Source organism: Diabrotica undecimpunctata, chromosome 4 (assembly GCF_040954645.1).
Source record: "Diabrotica undecimpunctata isolate CICGRU chromosome 4, icDiaUnde3, whole genome shotgun sequence".
NCBI classification, from domain to species: Eukaryota; Metazoa; Arthropoda; class Insecta; order Coleoptera; family Chrysomelidae; genus Diabrotica; species Diabrotica undecimpunctata.
In genome coordinates, this window is record NC_092806.1 from 137,819,491 (window position 1) to 137,841,963 (window position 22,473).

The window sequence follows — 22,473 nt, forward strand, 5'->3', positions numbered from 1 at the left end:
TAACCTTGACCTTACCTAGGAATAAAATAGTAACTAAAGAATGTTTAGAATGTTAAACACACTAAAAATGAATTAAAAAGAAAATGAAAAGTAGTGGATATTTATATGATATATATTAAAATTGGCAATAGCACATTATACTCGTAATTAGTATTAAAATATTACGCAATATTTATAATTTGCGTAGGAGAATTTTTCGATTTAAGTTGTTTTTAAACCCATTTATATGAGATGTTATTATGTTTACTATATTATGTTTTAACAGAAAAATGAACAAATAAAACAAAACAATATTTCTATTGTTATAAAAGAATTAGATAGGAGGGCAAGGAAGAAATTTATCGTGTGATTCTACTTTTAAACTATTGTATACAGTGTGTATACGAAGTAGATACCTAACGTAAATTTATAATCTAATTGACTCTGCAAGTGCAAAAACAGATATTTTAAGGGCTTTATGCTCCGTTAATCTCCTTCTTTGCTTCATGTATTAATAGGCTACAAGCCCATGAGACATTTTAATGGGCCATTTGACACAGCATAAATCACATTTATATAAAACAATACTACCATATGTAACAACAACTTTAGAGACTATCAATTCTTATCGATAAAGGTGAGTGACAGGTACGATAAACTTACCACTCATGGGGGAGGCGAAAAAAAAAAAACGAAAACATTTAGCATACGGGATGCTGCTGAAGAATATATCTTAACAAAAATGTTTTCCTTAATATTACCTGTAAAGATTTTTAGATACGGAATTCAACGCAATACGTTGTTTCACAAACTCCATAACCGACATAGCCGTCCTTCTGGTGCACATACAGCTTTAGAGAGGGAAGAAAAAAAGCCAATTATTGCACACGTAATTGCTGTATCAACGTTTGGTTTCTCTGTCCCATGATCTGCGATGTATTGTAAAGACATATCTAGATAAGAGAGGCAAGAATGTAAAATGTTTTAAAGATAACTTTCCAGTAAAAGAATGGGTGACATAATTTCTGTCTAGACATAACAATAATATTGGTTAATCGATTTGCTAGAAACATAAGCCTTTCAAGGGCTGCAGTAGACCGTGAAACTATAAATAGTTTTTTCGATAATCTCGAGAGTTAGAGAATGTCCCTCCATCAAATCTCTGGAATTAGGATGAAACGAATCTTGCTGACGATCCTGGTGCATCTAAAGTTATTATACCACGAGGCCCAAAGTACCCTGAGCAAATACGCAACGCAACAAAGGCGTGCACTTCATTAATGGTAGCTGGAATAGTTGCACCAATTTATGTCGTATACAAGTCTGAAAAACTGTGACAAACTTGGACGGAGAATGGGCCTGAAAATGCCAGGTACAACAGAAGCAGATCCGGTTGGTTTGATTACCAATGCTTCCAAAATTGGTTTGTCAAACTAATGCTGCTACAGAAATTGATGGTCGCTGTGAATGAGAGGGGAGCTGAGATCATTTTAGCTGGTTTTAGAAAATGCAACACTCGACCGCTAAATCGTATAGAAGTGTTGAGTCGTATGCCAGAAGAAATTATGAACGAACAAAGTGAAAACATAAAAAAGTCATTAGGTGACAGTTTTTTGGAACAACTCCAACGGAAAAGGTAGTCCACAACTGCACTGCGTCAAGTAAAAAGGCGTAAAAAAGGACAGTCCACTCCTGTACAGAGTATAAGTGCTGCTGATCTTGAGGCTAAACCGTTAAATTCCTATTTATCACAATCAGACAACTTAAATCGAAAGCAAGCGCAAAAGAAAACCTGCTTCTGAAAAAATACAAAAATCGACGACCTTCAATCAATGCCATCAACCTCAAAACGATATCAAGAGAAGAGGTCTACAAAGAAAAAACCGCTGCAACGGCATAATACTTGCTCTGAAACGAGCGAAGACTCAGATGCCCTTTCTTACAGTGAAAGTGATAATTCGCCTATTTGTGAGTTCGATAATTTATTCGAATCCGATTACGAAATGTTAGAACAAGTCTCTTCCATAGTGAAAAAAAAAGATGCCAACGGAGTAGCAAAGAAAGTTGCCACCACTGTGGGAGAGAAAGTTGCCGCCGCTGTGGAAGAAGAAGATGCGATGATTGTGGAAGAAGAGTCACAGGTAAGATAAACTTACCACTTAAGGGGGGCCTTTTTGGCCAAACAAGTATTTGTACGGCATTTATAACTTGGGTAGATAATACAAAAATAATGACCTGCGACCTAGTCGTACAAAAATATTGGTACCAGGAGTAGGGAACATTTTTAATTTTGCCATGTCATCCATTTTCGCCAATTTGACAGAGTGCGACATGCATACACAATGTTTCGGATCAGTATATAGAGGAAAGGCACCTAATTTCGGACAGTTGCCCAATTTCAGATACTGCCCTATCTGCCTTGCTATCTATATAGTCACAATTATTCAACTGTTCTCAAGGCCAAATAATGCATGCTTAAATATTTATCTCCGAATTAAAGTACATTTAGTCGTCGGCAGTTTCAACTATCTTGAAACTTATCTTATTTCAATTATACATAAAAATAAGTCAAATAGTCTGCTTTTTGTTAGTATTAATAGAAATTACCTTTTTTTTTAAATATATATATTTTTTAATCTAACCTGTATAGCGTTGAGTAGCATAATTTCGGATATATGGTATGCTCCCAAAATCAGGTATCCAAAAAATGGGATATTTAAAAGCATCCCGCATGTTCAAAGTTCCGAAATTAACATTAGAGGACTATCTAAAAAAAGCTGTTCACAAGCTTCTCCTGGCCGGAGACCTGTGTTTCCATTAAGCTTAGAAAACATTTGGTTTTCTATTGTTTGGAGATGGATAAGCGGTATTATGGTTTGACAACATGCAGAATGGTATTTTCCATCCATTTTTAAACGAAAACGCGACAGCGGGTAAAAAATGGCTTAAGGGATTCTTAAAACGTCATTCGAACTCAAATCTACGCAAGCCTCAGTGACATTTCAAAGCAACAATAAAGGGCTTCACGAAAGAAAACGTAATAGGTTTCTTTAGCTTGAACCCGCCATAGAGAAAATTAAATTTAATCCAGCGAGAATTTATTAACGTTGATGAAACGGAAATAACCACAGTGCAGACGAAACACCCTCGCGTTATTTCCCTGAAAGGCAAGAAGTAAGTTTGCGCCATGACTGCTGCTGAGAGAGATTCACTAGTCACTGTGGTGTTTTGTATAAGCGTAATTGGAGGATTTGTCCCACCGTTGTTCGTGTTTTCCCGGAAAAACATGATAGCTGTTGTTAGATGGTGCTCCACCTGTATCCATAGCAGCAAGTCATCCATCAGGCTGGATTCATCAACATATATTCACACAGTGGATTAAACATTTTATTTCACATGTGAAAATAACCAAAGATGATCCTGTAGTGCTTGTTTTAGATGGACACTACAGCCAAACAAGAAATCTTGAACTGATTGAAACAGCTACACTGTTACAACATTCATAGCTGGAAACCTACACCACAAAAGTTCCTAGCTCACAGCATTAACAGCTTAAATAAACTTTTATTACAAACTTCTTTCATTGAAAAAAGAAGAATTATTATAAATAAATATTATTATAAATAGTGGAAGTGTATACTAAACCCATAAAATTTTGGGTAGAATATATTTAAAAAAATATATTTCAGATGTTACAATTTAACATAACTATTTATTATATGGTGCAAATAAACAAATATTGATTGTCGGTAATTCGTAAAGTTCTATTTTATTTACTATTTAGTTTGTTTACTAATATTATTGGCTATGAGTATGTGTGCTTGGTTGTATAGTAATTTCCAGCCACTAGTCTGTCAAAAAGTAACTAACTTCGCAAAAAAATAATTACTAAATTCACTAGACAGTTCGGACTGGGAATAGCGAACCGACTATAGGTCCAATCACTTGACGAGTGTCTGCCTTTCTCCTCATAGCTTTCATAGTTGGCAGCCGGGTAGGAGTAATCATTTGTATTACTTTTATCTGCTATTCTTTAGTATTCTGTAAAATTTTATCTTCGACAATATTTTTTTTCTTTCCTGGCCATGCGTTTTGATTTCATATTTATTTCTTTTACGTTATCTTCATTTGGCAGTAGAAATAACGCTGGAATTGCTAAAATTAAAAGTTTTAGTTGCAACTAAGTGAAGTTATTATTAATGATCTTTGATTGTTTTTTTTACTTTATTTTGTAAAACTCAATCACAAAAATAACTAAAAGTCAACGAATTAACACATTTTTACTGAACATTTAAATAACTATACTTAAATACCACCCTTTTGTCAGAATTTTCGGTTGATGTTTAATAGTTTAGCTTTTAAAGTATCCTCACAATCTTCCATGCGAAAGTGTATACTACAAACTCTTTTAGTTCCACACTACCACGTACCACTTATCCTTCTATCCTGAAACTTGCTTATTCATTGCTTTTGAATGTTTTGCTTTGCCTTTGCAAATGAAACAGACTCAACTATCAGAGCTTCTATTTGCAGACGACATGGTTTTGATAGCAGAAAACAGAGAAGACCTACAGAACAACCTTGAAATCCTAGAAGAAGAACTTTCAAACATAAATATGAAAATAAATACAGAGAAAACAAAAACAATGATAATTTCAAATAAGAGAAAGACACACGCAATACAATTAAACGGAAAACAACTAGAACAAGTGGAACATTTTAAATACCTAGGAGCAATAATTGAATCAAACGGTAAACAAGACATGGAAATAAATGAGAGAATGGGACGAACAGGAAGCTTATTTAACACTATGAAAACAACATTTTTGGGGAAAAAAGAAATACCGGAGAAGGTAAAAACGGCAGTCGTTAAATCAGTAGTTAGACCTACAATCATCTATAATAGCGAGTCATGGACATTGACAGGAAGACAAAAATCTCGAGTCAATGCTATGGAAATGAGGTTCCTGAGGAAAATAGCAAACAGAAAGAGGACAGACAAAATACGAAACGAAACAATCAGACAAAACCTAAAACTAGAACCAATAAACGAAAAAATAGTAGAGGGGCAACTAAGATGGTTCGGGCACGTGTGTAGAATGTCGAATGAAAGATTAACAAAACGAGTGTTTGAAACGAGAATGCAAGGGAAAAACAAACGAGGAAGACCAAGAGTTAGGTGGGTAGACGAAATCAGAAAAGAAGTTAAGAAGAAAGGATTGACATGGGAAAGTGCACGAAATCTAACACAAGACCGGATAGCATGGAGACAACAGTGCAAATCTTAACCCCACCAGCCTTACACCTAACGGTAGAAAGGCTTAGGACTAAGTAAGTAAGTAAGTTAAATAACTATACCTAAATACCATCCTTTTTTTTTCGGAATTTTCGGTTGATGTTTAATAGTTTAGCTTTTAAAGTATCCTCACAATCTTCCATGCGAAAGTGTATACTACAAACTCTTTTAGTTCCACACTACCACGTACCACTTATCCTTCCATCCTGAAACTTGCTTATTCATTGCTTTTGAATGTTTTGCTTTGCCTTTGAATTTTAAATAATTCAAAAAAGTCCTCTTTGGACTTTTTGAATTATTTTTGCAGAATGCTACACTGGAAATATTTCTACCAGTCATCTGAACCAATAAAAAAATTGAATTTATTTATGATAAACATTTTCCTGCAATAATTTCAATGTTAACTTTACTATATAATACAGCAGAAATAAAATCCAGTAAGTAGGTACCTAGTACAACCACATTCAATGTATCTTAACATTTGTATAAGAGTTTTTTGTTCAAGTTATATACTAAAAAACACTCAGTGATATCTCTAGACACATTATATCTCAATATATAAATATAAACTAAAACACTAACGATATTTAACAACAAAATATTTTCTCCAAACCACTTATCCTATTCTGTTCTCAAACAATTCGTAAAATTGACCCCCTGAGTGACGTGACGGTGACATTTTCATTCTGACAATGTCGAGCTACCATGCAACCTGTCTTTTAATAACCTTGGGTAATAACAATATTATTACATGTACTTACAAATTAAAAAGCTATTATTATAGAAGAATTACGATGCCCAGGTCTCAATTCGACGATCTAAATATTGTGACCCTTCTTAATTCACGTAGTAGGAGCTCAACTTACCTATGCCCATATTAACTCGTTACCTTTCCATGTTAGGAGCGGGTTGCAATAATACTAGACACACAATTTTTATAAAGGAATTGTATATTTAAAAGGAAAATTAATTTAAAAAAGTAAATATCATTGCAAGTGCTCTTTATTTAAATAACAAAACAACAATGTAGTGTTAACATGTGCATATTGCATATTTCAAGATGTTGTTTATTGCTTCGCTTAATAAGTAACTATTACTACGGTTTATTTGATTCTTAATTCGAATTCATTTGGTTTAGAACAGTGTAATAAGATACAGATGATTTCAGAATCTAAAAAATAATTAGAGCTAAGATTTTAAATACGTATTATGATATATATGTATGGATAATACGAGTATTTACGATTTTGCCATAATTTTCTTTAACTCTTGCCATTCTTTTACTCGAATCGTTTATCGTCAATAAAACTTAATTTTTCACCAATTTTTTAACAAGACATTTGAAAAAATATCGGAAGGGAGATAACTACTAAAAGGGCTGTATGTTTACCAGATTTTTCTCCATTGGATTTTTTTTGTGTGTGCTCATTTAAACACAAGTCGATGCAGCATGGCCCTGATCTCCATAATGTTAGAGAACAGTTTAAACAATATCTCTATTACTGCGCGGAGCTTGATATGGCCATTTCTAATAACTAATAAATTGAATGGCCCATTGGGTTACAGTCAGGGACATAAACAAAACGCACATACATAATAAACAAAATAAACTGTATGTATGTACATTTAATAATCTAAATCTTAACTTAATTTCCAGAAAACTGTTTTTCCAAAACGAAAATATGAGATAGCGTTCAAAAGATGAATAGATCACCTTTAAATTGATATATCTATTATGAATATAGATTTTAATGATGAAGGCAGCCCCGCTTTGAGGCTAAATTTGAAAATTTATAAAATGTGTCCTAAAAATAAACAAATTATGGGTGAAAAGTTTTCAGTGACCCCAACTTTATTATGTTATAATTATGCATATAATACACTGGAGTGCAAAATTAACCGGACGCTCAGATTTTTCATAAAAAATGGCATTTAAGAAAGCTTAAGATGTTCTCAATTAAAGTCGGTTCGCTATATTTACGCGGGTTTCGGATTAAAAATTTTATTGTAAGTACCCAGTTTTAATTACCTGCTCTTTGGGGAAATATCAACTGGTCAAATGAAATGAAAAATAATCCATAACTTTTTTTAATTAAATAATAATGGAAAATCTTTTATTATATAATTGACAGTATAATAAGGAGAATTACTTCATTAATGGAGTCTAATGTGGCTAACATAAACCTAATAATAATTTTATATTACACTTCACACAGAAAATATGGTCTATGTATATTTGTTCCACGGAAAGAATTTCTAATGAAAAATAAAAAAATTTAACTTGCCAACAAAAATGAAAATCAGTCATTATCATCAAAAATATCATAATCGTCATCATCATCACTGTCATCACCATTAATTGTTATTATGATTGGACTTATTTCGTTTATTTTATTTTCACGAGTCCACCAATCTTCTATTAGTTTCTCGCACTTGAATATACAGTTGCACCACACTTCTGGAGTTACAATTGAAAGTGCCTTTCGCCAAGTTTCCCGAACTGCGTCGTCGCTATAACCGTTAGGCCCAATATGGTTGTCATAATATTGTTTTGCTATTCCCCATATATATTCGATGGGATTAAACTGGCAATGATACGGTGGCAGACGTAAAACTTGATGACCGTAACTTTCAATAATCTGATCCACAAAAAAGGTTTTTGGTTTTGCGTAGATATTTGCCAAGCGTAATAATTCTGATTTTAAAATATGTTGTGTAAATGGTATATGTTCCTTTGTCAATTCTTTAATTTTATTAACAGTCCAAGAATTCGTTGGACTTTTGTTTAATACTTCAGAATGGTAAGGTGCATTGTCTAAAATAATTACGCTGGGCTCACTTAAACCTGGGAGAAGTTTTTCATGTAACCATTTTACAAACATTTCTGTGTTCATATTATCGTGATAGTCACTTGATTTTGATTTAGATGAAAATAATAAATCAGCACCTTCTATAAAACCCGATTTCCCTCCTGCATGTAAAATTATGTGTCGCTTCCCTTCTCCATCAGTATGTTTGATAGACTTTACGTTATCATCTTGCCATATTCTCTTGGTTGCACCCCTAGAAAATATCCATGTTTCGTCTAAATATATAAAATTTGCCCTTTCTTCTTTTAATTTAGAATATTTTCTTAGAAAGTTAATTCTTTTATGCACAACAGAACTTCTTTCACAAAGGGCTTTTCTGTTATCCTCCTTTTGAAATTTGAAACCCAAATTATGTATCACTTGCCATAGACTTGTTCTGCCAATTTCGTCAAATTTTCTATCTTTTAATTCCGAGAGAATTGTATTTAAGGTCACATGTTCCTTGTTGGCTCGCATTCGATAACTGGTATCACGAATTTCAAATTTTTTTCCATCTGGAATATCTTTCGTTTTCAATGATAAGTTTTTCGGTGATCTTCTTTCATTATTGCGATTTTGTAATACTCCTCTTAGTTTGGTTTCACTAAGTCCTAGCATCACATACGCGTTGTTGAACAGACATTACCGATTTTAAAGGACCGCCATTTTCTTTTTCATCCGTAAAATACTTATGTACACTACAAATTAGACTATCTACATCTAACATACGTCTAGGCATTTTTAAATAAGACCACCAAACATACAATGTCAACATTGGTAAAGAATCAATTCAACTGCAATATTGTAACAAATTTATACCTACCCTAATGTTATTTTAATGTATTTTAAAATATGACCATTAACGCAGTTTTTACCTAATTTTCTGGGAAGTCGTTTACTGCAACTGGTTATCAATGAGTCATTAGCATAATTTTGTTAATCCGAAACCCGCGTAAATATAGCGAACCGACTATAAGTATTTATTAATAAAAAAAATTAAACTAAGCTGTAAAGCAACAGCTTGTGCTGCTGCTATCATCATTTTTTTATTGCAATTTTTAAAAATGAGAAAAAAAAAAAACTAAAGCCAAATTTGTAAACACTAAACACGTTCCGTGCGGATGGCATACATGTGAGCCACATGGTGCCTTCACCAATGTGCGGATGACGCGCATGTATGCCATTGATTATACACATTTTTAAGATTTGTTTTTTATCGGTAGCACACCGAATGATTTAAATTTACTACCAGGTTGTTGGATAAGGTATTCTTCACTTATAATTACATTGATTCGCGAACATATAAACAACTAAAATATCATACAAACAAACAGAGGCGGCCCACATCGACGACACCCTACAGCCTCGCGGTTCGAGAGACCTCCCGCCACGGAGATTTATGTATTACTTAAACCTAATCCATGAATGCGCCGAATAAAGTGCTTTTGTTTTTAAACTTAAACTAAAGCTTAAAAGAACACATGTTTTTTTATTTAAAAAAATCGGTCTTTATGCGTGAGCATAGGACCTCGCAATGCGATTCTGCCCAATAAAATTATGATCTTGCGCCGCCACTGCAAACAAATAAAAATAATGGTTGTGCTGGGTAATATAATATTTTAAGAAATATGTTGAAGTATATAAGATTTTGTATATATAATTATCTTACAGATATAAACCCTAAATAATATATGCCAGACGAGAGTCCACTTTATGATTAGAAAAGGTTGAAACCACTTACGATCTTCGTGTCGACAAGGGTGGAGTAAATATTTTTAAAATCGTCATTAAAAAACGTTGAAAGACACGCAGTTCGTTGTAAATTGCAATTATTTGAATATATTATAAAAAAATGATTGAAAATTTGGAAGCAGATCATTCTTTCGCACGTAAAAAATATTATGCCACAAAGAATTTTAGAATTTCGCGGGAGGATCCAACAATTAGTTCAAGAATTTGCGTACCCAAGTAATTTGCTTAGAATTCAGCCATTACTACCCGTGCAATCTCCTTCCGCACCACATTCCCATGCTTCAACACCATCAACAACTCACAGTATTCTATCGGAACAAGACTCACAGTTTTATATTAGTACATATGGATTTACGGAGGACAGCGACCAATAAATACTATATGTAGTTTTTATCCTTTGCATTATTTTGTAAAAAAAAGCAATTTCAATAAAGTTATACTTACCTCAAACAAATGACTAATCGTTCTTCTGGAAGTATGGGTTGATGATGCCAGTTACACCACTTTTTTGATAAACTTTCTTCAACTTTACTCAGGGTGTAATTAAATATATCCTACTTCATTCTCATGTCCCTAAAGAATCTCTGATTGTCCATTTTTAGCTGCGGAAAGAGGTGGTGGTACTCCCCGAATTCCCGCCGTTCACGATTAATTTCATGCACACCATCCTTCCTTCTATGTAAAATTTTTAAGTGGACATTTTCTAATAAAAACATTTCATCTTCAGTTTCGGAATCCAACGACATCTTTCAGTACGAAAAGTTTTAAACAAACTGATGCTGATATCCAGCTTTTTAATTGTCCACGTAAAAGCAAGCAAGCGCTGAAAATAAGCGCTTGTCAGCACCAGCAATAAGCGCGCCGGTTCGCCGGCGTTCTACGTGTTCTTACCCTAAAGACCCGTTTACACGGGTAGAGTAATGATGCAAGTACTTGGTAGAGTAGAGTAACTCTACCCGTAAAAACGCTCAGCGCAGTAGAGTAGCAAGTAGAGTGCATAGTAGGTGGTAGAGTAGAGTGACTAGCAACATGTGGCAAAGTAACTCTACTCTACTACCACCACCACCGCTAAAATGTCCACTCGCCTGCGCACTCTATCCATGGAACGCGGTTAATTCTGGTAGAGTAGAGTAAGTAGGAGAGAGCATAGGGACGCTGTCATTCCGACTGGAGTTGTGTTTTGTGTAAATAGTGAAAATGAAGTTCACCGATGATGAAACTTTAAAACTTGTAGAGATGTATGGCGAATACCAGTATTTATGGAATAGGTAGTGTACACTGCATAACTAAACACTGCCAGAATTGGGAGGTGCCTTAATTAAAACGTGTTTGCCGTATATAGCCCCACAGCAATTTGGAAAGTTCCAATGCTCCTTAAAACCCTCAGCCACAGTGTTCCATTCGTCTCTGGAAGGAGCCTGAAACCAAAATTTAAAATTCCCTCTTAACATTTACTAATTTAGTTTTTGTTTTATTTTTTGTTTATTTTAGGAAACAACCATTTCACACAATACAGAGTCACAGGATCCACTCAACACAGAATCACAGGAAGAGGAAGGGACTATCGATAGATCAATCATTGGAAAATATAACTCTACCACAAACATCGAGCTGCCAACAAACACTATCTCGTAAGCAATCGGCATCGGAAACATTTAAACGACAGCCTGCAGGCAAAAAGAAGAGACTTGACAATCTAACACAAGCAGTGAAGGACCTTTAACAGGTTAGTTAAAATATCCATGACGACCGGATGGACAGCAATGAGAACGAAGCATTTGGAAATTTTGTTTCAGCGAGCTTGAATAATTTACCACCGGAACAAGCTGTGGTGGCCCAACATGAGATTTAGGGAATTCTGATGAAGCACAAACTAAGCGTTTTATCCTCAGCAAACTGCTCAGTACTCCAACTCAACACACTACCAAGTTTACCAGTACACATGTCTCACAGCACCCCTGCATACTCTGTTTCATCAGGATGCAACTCTCACCATTCATTTTACACCAATTCTCCACTTAGGCTCCACCAATACTCCACCAGTACTCCGTAGGCAGTCCTACGAGTAGCAGTGCTCAGCAAATGGCGTCTTCGTCATGTAGAGTTACTTAACAGCAACAGTATCCAGATGGTAACAGTATCCATCTACAAGAAGCAGCTGTGAATCCTGAAGATTCAGATATTCTGACACGTGCTATGCAAATGACTGATGGTTTACCACAGGTTTACTATTTGAACGGGACTTTCACGTGTGAACGTGAAGTTTCGTTTCACGAAGTTTCAGTGGTGTACCTCTTTCAACATTTATCTGAAGTACTGTTTTGTTATTTTACGAATTTTCAATTAAAACTATTTTTTGTAATACGTGTACCTGTTTATTCATCCTGGTATTGCAACTTACCTTTATTGACTCCCCCAATACTTCGGAGATGGCATCACACACCTCGGGGACCAACTTTGAAATTGCAGGTCTTGAAGCCCTAAAAAAATGAGAAAAATTCAATGTAATCTCAAGCTTCACTCTTGGTTTTATTGCATCCCTCATAAACGGGTCTTGTCGTTCGATTTTGTCATGCACCATATTCAGAAGTTCTTCGAATTTACCTGGGGTCATCCTTAGACACATCTTATATTCCAACTCATCTTCTAAGGCTAGTTCTCTTAGCAGAAGAGCTGAGGCACGTGTGTATTCCTTCTTTTAAGCCACTCTCTCATCCACTCCTTTCTTTGGTTTGTTTACCTCATCATCGATAGCTTCAGCGACTTCAGTTAGAAATGAATTTGCAACTGTAGCTAAACAATTTTGAAACAATTTTCTTTTTCTTAAATTCATTTTGCACTAAACAAACACCCACTCCACACTATACTAGCATCAGTACTATACTTATAACCCTCCTCGTGTGAACGGTATCAAGCCATTTTTGGTAGAGTAGCGAGTAGAGTCGACTCTACTCGCTACTCTACTCTCCTCACAACTCTACCCGTGTAAACAAGTCTTTAGGATCGGATATCCGCACGCAACGTGTTATAATATTAAAATAAACTTAAAATAATTCTGTTTAATTTTAGACAATATTTCACATTAATAACCAAAAGCAAAGTTTGGTTAGAACTGGTTTTGTTCGCAAAAATCATGTTCTACAAACAAGAAAAAAAACATTATCGCTAATAGGGCATAAAATAGAATTAAAAAAAATTAAATAAGTTTTTATCTAAAAACGAAAAATACATAAAAATCTGAGCGCTCGGTTAATTTTGTACTCCAGTGTATATACTTACGTATGCAAAAGTCTCCAGTGATAAAGTAATATAGCCTCCGGCTAGAACTTTCAGCTCCTTCTGCGAAGCTGTCATAAAAAATATCAATTGCTTTTTGAAAGATTTATTTGCAGTCAGCCAATTACAATGGTAAGCGGAGCTAGTAAGCTTATGATACTGAAAATTTAAAATACTCAATACTGAAGATATTATTAAATTGTAGAATAAAAATAAAGTGCTCGACGAAATTAACGCAACATTTCTTTTAACCCTCCGTTAGTCGCTATCGGTGTCACACACCGACGACAGAATTATTCATTCGGGATTTACAAATAACTGTTATTTTTATATCGCCACTTTCTGTACCTCTCCCTATCAACCAAACTCGTGTTAGTGTACATTCTTACCTGCCTGGGTACAGTTGTGCGAGTTTTATAGTTATTTTCGGTGCGAGACACCGAAGCGACTAACGGTGTAGCTATTACTTGTTGGCATAACTTGCAGATCAGGTAAATATTTAGCATCTTATTATTGCATTTTATCGGTAAGTTTTGTCAATTCTTATTTATAGATGGCCTTTGAAGCCGAACAAAAACTCATGTTAGAATTATGGGAAATGGTTCCTACCGAGGATGAAAATTATTTTGACGATGAGGGAAGTGAAAACGAAATCGATCAAATTGAGAAACGCGATGACGGAAGTGAAACGGAACAAGATATGACAGACGAGGAAGAAGAAAGTGGAAGTAATACCTTAGAGTTTATTGAAAAAGATGGAGTTAACAGATGGAAAAAGGCCGTTCCACCGCGAAATGTTAGAACAAGACAAGAAAATTACGTAGCTATGTTTTCCGATGTCGAGATTACCTACACGTGACTTGAAGACTCCCAGTAATATTTGGAAATATTTTGTGAACCACGCTATGTTAGAAATGATTGTGGAAAGATCGAACAAATAGATAGACTCAATAAGAAATACCCGTTCGTGGTCGGGATGCTAGACACACTGATATAATAACAATATATTGTTATACTAGTTTTTCCATTTTGTATCTGTTGTCTTTCAATAAAATATTTTCAAAAATATTTTTCAGTCGTTTCTATATACAATATAAAATATTTGTATGAATATTATAGCAATAACTATTTTTTTTAATTGTTGGTCTCAGACACCGTAGCGAGTCTTGATGCTCAGTTCTTCCTAGCGACTATAGTGTATTTTTATGTATGAGAGAGTAATAAAACAATAAATTATGTATGCAAATCCCTAAACTGTTGATACGGGTGACTCAATGAAAAACAGATATTTGTCAACAAGTTTACAGAAGTATATAGGAAAACAATTTTAAATTGAGTATGACCACCAGGTATAAAGGTTGGAGCAGAATAGAATACAATAGTTGTGAGGGTTACTAATCCCTAAATAACGTTGCCAGTGTTGGAGTGATGGAGGTTAACAGGTACTAATGAATTTGCAAGAAATGTAAGATGTTTATTTTATTGGTTATATATAACCAATAAAAGTTTAATAAGTACCTACCTATTTGCAAAATAAAGTTTAATTCTTTAGATAAAATAAAACGTTTTATTTTATCTGAAATGAGTGCATTCCACGAAGTAAGGGTTTCAACAATCAAACATTTAATTCTTTAATTCCAGGAATCTACGACAGTAATTGACTAGATAATTACCTTCTAAACTTATTCCACAGAAAATGTGATAGTGGGTTTTTCCATTTTGTAGGAAGGTCCAAGTGGCGTATTCAAAATTCTTAACAGTTCACTAAAAGTAGGTACTTCAGTTGCAAGGTGCAGTTTATTGTGTATACTAGTGTTATGGAAAATTTGGAAGTGCCGTGTAAACGCCGAAAAATTGGTCCTCTAACAGTTAATGAAAAAACATTAATATTTAATTGTTTTAAATCATTTACAGACAAACGTTTATGTGAAAGTGTTGATGAGACCGTTGAGTTAGTTAGCAGTACACTTGGTGTTGGGAAATCTACGATTTACAGAGTTATTAAAGAAGAGAAATGTGGTAGTTTTCAAATGCCACGTAATGCTCCAGGGAAACCAAAATTTCAAATAGAATATCATTTTAAAGAAGGACTTCGACGGAAAGTGCATGAATTCTTCTTTAGACAAGAATTTCCAACATTGGATAAAGTTCTTGTCTCAGTTCGAGATGATAAGGATTACCCAGAAATGAGTCGAAGTACGTTATGGAAACTTTTAAAAGAAATAGGCTTCCGCTGGAAAAAGAATCCCAGAAAGTCTATTTTATTAGAAAGAAGCGATATTGTCATATGGAGAAGACATTTTCTAAGAACCATAAAGAAAATGAGAAACCAAAAAAGAAAAATATTTTATCTTGATGAAACATGGATCAACGAGGGTCATACACCAAATAAATTTTGGCAGGATGAAACTGTTACAAGTCAAAGGCACGCTTTTGTAAATAACTTATCTACTGGTTTAAATCCACCATCAGGAAAGGGACGCAGGCTGATAATAGTACACATTGGCAGTTTAGACGGTTTTGTTGAAGGAGGTTTATTAACTTTTGAATCAACTCGTACCGGTGACTACCATGAAGACATGAACGCTGATGTCTTTCAAGAATGATTCGAACAAATGATAGATCTTCTTCCTAAGAACTGTGTAATAGTAATGGATAATGCAAGTTATCACTCCAGACTTATAGAAGGACTGCCCACAACCAAGTGGTTAAAAAAAGACTTGCAGAATTGGCTGAGTTCAAAAAATATTACGTACCATCCCGGATCTATAAGAAAGGAACTTTATTCGTTGTGTGCCCTTCATAAAGAAAAATTTAAAATATACGAAATTGATGAAATTGCCAAAAATCGTGGAATGACAGTACTTAGATCCCCACCATATCATTGTGAATTAAACCCGATTGAACTGGTATGGGCACAGATAAAGAGTGAAGTTTCAAGAAAAAATACCACTTTTAAAATTCATGATGTTAAACAGTTGTTTTTGGAGGCCGTAAATAATGTAAAACCTGAAAACTGGGAAAAGGCAGTAAATCACACTATTAAAGAAGAGGAAAAAATGTGGAAGCTGGACAATATTACTGATAAAATGATCGAGCCAGTTATTATAAATCTTGGTTCTGAAAGTTCATCTTCTGAATCTGATTTGGATTTGTAACAAGTAGCTGTAAGTTTTATATTAATATTTTTATTCATCTATTTAACATACCTTAGACGGTTTTAAAAACTCTTTTTCTCTTTTGTAATTTTTAAAAATTAAAAAAAATGTGAATTTTTTAAAACCCTTTTTAATGTAGGCCAGTCAGTTCTAATATAGTGTGTGATAAAAGAGGTCATTTTTGTTTACATACACATAACACTTTATAACACTGAAATAATTCATTAATTTTTTACAATTATTCAAAGTAATTTTTCAATTAATCTTGAGCACGCCCATGGAGTGGTCGGAGCTACCAGTTAAAATTATGCTAATTACTCTCTCGTTCATAAAAATAAACTATAACGGAGGGTTAAGTAGTTTTGAACGTACTTCTCTCCCTCTCTACAATGGCGCTACAGCCCAAATCGGGCCTTATCCTCCTCCAAACTATGCCTCCAACCTTGTCGGTCCCGCGCCGATCTCCTCCACAACTTGTTTTCGGGTTCTATATTAGTTTTTATTTAGCCAACTTAAGATTCCTAACTGGTTCATTGCGTCAAACAATTTTTTCTTATTGATTTTATCGTGTTGCTGTTTGAGATTAATTAGTATCCAGGGTGTTTCAAAAAGATATGTCATAAATTAAATTCCGGGCATCCACGCATTCCGAGGACAAAAATAAATTGATTGAATCTAACTTACCTTAGTACAAAAGTGTACACAAAAAAAGTTACAGCCCTTTGAAGTTACAAAATAAAAATTGTTTTTTTGCATTATCTCCTAAACTACTTGACATATTATAATAAAAATGGACACGTTACTTTCTTGTTCTGAAAGCATTTTTCATAAAAAAGAAACAACAAAATCTAAGCGCACAGAAAAATTTTAAGGGGGGTGTGCAGCCCTAAATCCCCCAAACTTTTGAGTATGCTCAAATCAAACGAATTTTGTGGCATCATTAGTTTAACACATTATTTTTAAACATTTTTTCCTCTTATCACTTTTTTCAAAAAACAGTTTTATTGAGTTACGGCCCTTTTCATTAACCTTTAAAAAATTACGTGCAACTAAATAAATGGCTTAAATGAATTAACAAGTATAAAAAATAAATACAATAAATGTTCAAAATGACCCCCATTTTCTTTTCAATACACATTCGGTATCGTTTTAATAAGAAAAACCGAATGCGCTGAAAAATCATATTTTTCTGACGAAATTGATTAGTAGCTTCAATTATTCTAACCCTCAATTGTTGTTCGTCCTCTATTGTTACAGAATACATTTTCTCTTTCATATACTCCCAAAAGCAAAAGTCCATGGGGTTAAGACCTAGACTTCTGGGTGACCAAGAAATAGGTGCGTCACGACCCCTTCCAATCCACCGATGGCGGTGGAGCGCCATCTTATAGAAACCACATATTTTTGCCTTATTGCAATATTCACTTCTTTCAAATACTCTTGTAAATCGTTTGCCAAGAACTGCAAATAATTATCACCATTTAAATTGTTGGGAAGAATTACTGGTCCTATTAGATTGTTATCCACAATTACTGCCTAAACATTAACTTTGAAAGTCGTTTGGTGATGAGTCGTTTTTTTAGCGTGAGGATTTTCGTCGGCCCAAATGTGCTCGTTATGATGGTTTGTTATTCCATTTCTACTGAAGGTAGCCTCGTCGGTAAACAAAATATTTCTAATAAAATTAATATTTCGAGTGTTTTCCATTAACAACCAATCGCAAAATCCAATCTTTTTAGGATAATCTTCAAGCAATAACTCTTGAACCGTTGTTAAGTGATAGGCTTTAAGCAGCTGATCCTTCAAACGCTTCCAAACCCTTACGTGAGGAACATTTAGTTGAGCAGCTATTACCCTTGTACTTGTTCCAGGGACTTCTTTAATGATTTCTAAAATGTCTTCATCAGTTGCATCCATTATTGGACGACTACTATTGCCAGCAACTTGCGGTTGGAATGTACCCGTTTCCCGTAAACAACGATCAATGGTCAGAAATAATTGTCTATCGGGTGTATTTCGATTGGGGTATTTTACTCCTTGCGGCTGCTGCACTATTTCCTTGACATTCACCTACGATATTTCCGATAGTTTATTGAAATCAAAATTTAATCTGATCCAACTTACCCAAAGTTACATGCATATCTGCCATTTCCTGAAATGTGTATGCCATTGTAATATCAAAATTTTTAATATTAATCCTATTCACACAATAAATGATAGCTTCAAATTATTGACTATTATTGATGGAACTGTTTGTAATTATTGTATCCGTAGAAACTAATTGTAATTTTATGGCCAACTAGGAAAAAACTAGCTTTTCGAAAAAGTAATAACAGGCAAAAAAGTTTTAAAAATAATGTGTTAAACTAATGATACCACAAACTTCATTTGATTTGAACGTACTCAAAAGTTTAGGGGATTTAGGGATGCACACTCCCCTTAAAATTTTTCTGTGCGCTTAGATTATGTTGTTTCTTTTGTACGAAAAATGCTTTCAGAACAAGAAAGTAACGTGTCCATTTTTATTACAAACGGGTGTGGCAGTCCAGTAGGACTGCCGGTACAAGTTACACTTCTATACACGCATTCGCCGTTACAAATTTATTTGGGAGTCAATCTGCACAATCATTACATATGTAATGCTATAGGTAAGACATAGCAGAAAGAGAAACAGAATTAATAACAACTTACTAACAATTAATAAACAACATTTGACCTGTAATAGGAGTATAGTAAATGAAGGATTGAATCAACATTTTGATGAAAATGTATATTTTTATTTTCATATATGTATGAAAGGAGTTGAATGCAAAAATTTTTTTACACATACTCTGCATTAAAATTCATTGTTTATTTTGTTATTAATATAAAAATACAATACAATACGCTGCAACATAATTCAATATAATAATACAATACAAATTAAAATGCAATATTCATAAGTATTTAAAAATGACAATAATATACATAACTTTTCTACTTACGCATATGTTTAATTTACCATGTAATAATATTAATAAAAAAGTCCTCCCCGACTGAGAATCGAACCCAGCTCTCCCGCGTGACAGGCGGGGATATTGACTACTATACTACCGAGGACATGACACAAACGTATTTCAAAATTGACAGTTCTGGGTCATACAGTGATTTATTATTTTGAAATACAAAAGACTAATATAATTATGAATATTTAATAAATAATACAAAACATATCACATAAATAATATTATTAATAAATATTTTATTATATATATAATATTATATGTATGTATATAATATATATAATATTAAATATATATACAAAAGGAACATTTTTATATTCGAGAGAGGAAGAGAGAAAAAATATTCTGTCTCTCTCTTACTCATTATCTTATATATGTAATGATTTCACAAATTCACTCCCATACAAATTTCCAACGTGGAGCACGCGTATAGAAGTATAACTTAAAAAAAACAATTTTTATTTGGTATAAAAGTAGTAACTTTTGTACTAAGGTAAGTTGGATTCAATCAAATTCAAATACAAATTTATTTTTGTCCCCGGAATAAGTGATTTAATTTATGACATACCTTTTTGAAACACCCTGTATAACTAATGAATGTGTATAACTTTATTTTATCCTCATAACATCTTAGATCTTTCATTTTAAAGAGTTGATCCGTCGCAGATTTGTTGATTTCTATAGTTATTCCATTTGCTTTCTGACTCTTATTGCTCTTTAAGTCTTGGATTAAGTCACAGTTTCTTGTTTGTTGTACTCCAAAATCCGCACGCATAAATTAAACTTCTCGTCAAAGTACAACAATAACTGAAAGCGTCACACACTACTCAATAATATCGAATGCAGTTGGATGTGAGGTTACATAGACAGAGAAGCCAAAGCTCTTCGAAGGGTTACAAATAAATAAAGTTTCCACCGCGCATGGCGTAGTTTTTAGGCCTTAGCGATCACTTAAGGGTTAAATAACCTTAACGGGGTTAAACTTACCTTGACAGTAGCTTCATTACCAAAATAACAGAGAACAAATACTTCTATTAACATACATAATTGATACAATACAGTGGACAAAAATTCCAAGTTAACCTCTGTTACCTTAAAGTATAAAAAAACAAATTAAATGTTAAGTATTTTACCTAAGTAGTTGTAATAATTAAATTTGAAGTTCGGCAAAAGTTACCTTATTGCGCTAAAGATTCGCTGTAAAACTGTAATTGGGGTCATTGTGACCTATTTGAGACAGAGAAAGTCCGCGACAGGGATCGGCTTTCTGCTCGTTCCCTCCAAATTTGTTTTGTACACTCAGAAGAGGAATTCATTTCTGAGTCCTCTTCTAGTTACACCTAAAGATTAAAGAGTGCCGTAATCGCACTACAAATTTCACCATGTGACAAGTTGCTTTGTTAAACACTGGTTGCAGTTGCTCAGAGTAAGAAAAATCTCTTCGTCATTCATGTTTTTCCTCATATAAAGCCTTTATAAAATAGTAAATTAAATAAATCTTACCGTTGAAAGTTTGAACAACGTCGTACACAGAATTAACACACTGACAATAAATTGACCAAATGTAGCTACAGTGAAAATGGATTCGATTTTCTCTGCAAACCTAAAAAGTAACAATAAATTTAACATAAATAACATACTATTAAAATTCTGTTAAAATTTATTTAAGGAATCAAATTTAACTAATTCTTTTTTAATAAAAGATGCCATATAAAAGGTTTAAAATATTTGGAAAAAGTATAACTAAAAGGAGAGATAAATAAAACAAATTGGATTGTTTCCAAGGAACAGCCTTTTAGAGCTTCCGCATAGAAAATACAAAAAAAGATCGCATGAAGATTTTAACGTATAATTCAACTCCTTCTAGATATAACTTCATAAACTCCCTCTTTCTTTTTTCTTTTAGTATGGCCACCTCTATCTCTTCAGCCGTTAATACCAATTAATTTTTTTAACCCATATGCTTTACCTCCAATACTCCATTGTACATGATGTTTCACAGTATCGGTCCAACACGGATCCTTGAGGAACTCCCGACGTTGTGTCCAACCATTTTTTACTGGTTACTTTTATTTTTCTGTTTGATAGATAGTCACATGTTGGTTCAACACGTGACTTAATTTGCAGTATCAAAGACGTTTTTATTATTACTCCATTATTACTAGCATTACTATAACTCCTCATTTTATTTTTCTGCTTTTAATTTGTTCTGATAGCCAATGTTTATATGAGTATTTCGTATGTTTTCGCAGAGTATCTAGCACACAAAGTGATCTAAACGAATTTATCTCCTCCAATGACCTTCCCGACCTTAATAATAATACCAGGTTGGCTAATTTTGGTTCATCTGGAAATTTTTGTCTGCTTGGCAAATTGTTACAGATAGGCAATAACATTTCTGGTTTATGTTTGGTTAATATTTTTATTAAGTCCGGTGGTTAGGGCAGGCCTTAGATGGTCAGAGGGTGCGAAGAATCTCCCGGTGCCAAATAGATGATATCCAACGAATTTCAACATGGAATGTTAATAGTCTTTACGAACCAGGAAAACTACACAACCTTATAAAGGAAATGAATCGACTGAAAATAAATATAATGGGAGTCAGTGAAGTCCGATGGACTGGATCTGGACAGTTTACGAAAGATAAAATTACTATGTATTACTCGTGTAGTGGCCCAACAGATAGACATCACCGACATGGAGTGGCTATTGCTCTTGATAGGAAGACCAGTAAATCGGTGACAGATTTTGTTCCAATTTCCGAACGAGTCATGTTGATCAAAATGACAGGCAAACCAGTAAACATAAATGTGACACAAGCATATGCACCAACAGCAGATAAGTCAGAAGAAGAAATAACTAAGTTCTATAAAGATCTGGAAAAAGCAATAAGACTAACAAAGAAAGAGGACATAAACATAATAATGGGCGACTTTAACGCCAAGGTGGGTAAAGGAAGATATGAAGACATAATTGGAGAGTACGGCCTTGGAGTTAGAAATGAAAGAGGCGACCTGCTGTGTGAATTCTGCCAGGAGAACGGTTTTGTCGTCATGAACACATGGTTTCAGCTCCCACCTCGTAAGTTATATACTTGGAAATCACCAGGAGACCGTCCAAATCGAATAATTAGAAACCAAATTGACTACGTTTTAATAAAC

At 33.9% G+C, this 22,473-nt stretch overlaps 1 protein-coding gene across 1 annotated transcript in view; it reads right to left on the reverse strand.

Annotated features, from left to right (window-relative positions):
* Positions 1 to 6,357: 6,357 nt before the first annotated feature.
* LOC140438971 (odorant receptor Or1-like) overlaps positions 6,358 to 22,473 on the reverse strand; it is a 28,349-nt gene continuing 12,233 nt past the window's right edge. Inside the window, exons 4-7 of the mRNA XM_072528606.1 lie at positions 20,816 to 20,915; positions 20,300 to 20,404; positions 13,156 to 13,311; positions 6,358 to 6,446 (exon numbers count right to left, since the gene is read on the reverse strand). Coding sequence (XP_072384707.1) covers positions 6,390 to 6,446; positions 13,156 to 13,311; positions 20,300 to 20,404; positions 20,816 to 20,915 — 418 coding nt within the window. The 3' untranslated portion in view covers positions 6,358 to 6,389. The remainder of the gene's footprint in view (positions 6,447 to 13,155; positions 13,312 to 20,299; positions 20,405 to 20,815; positions 20,916 to 22,473) is intronic.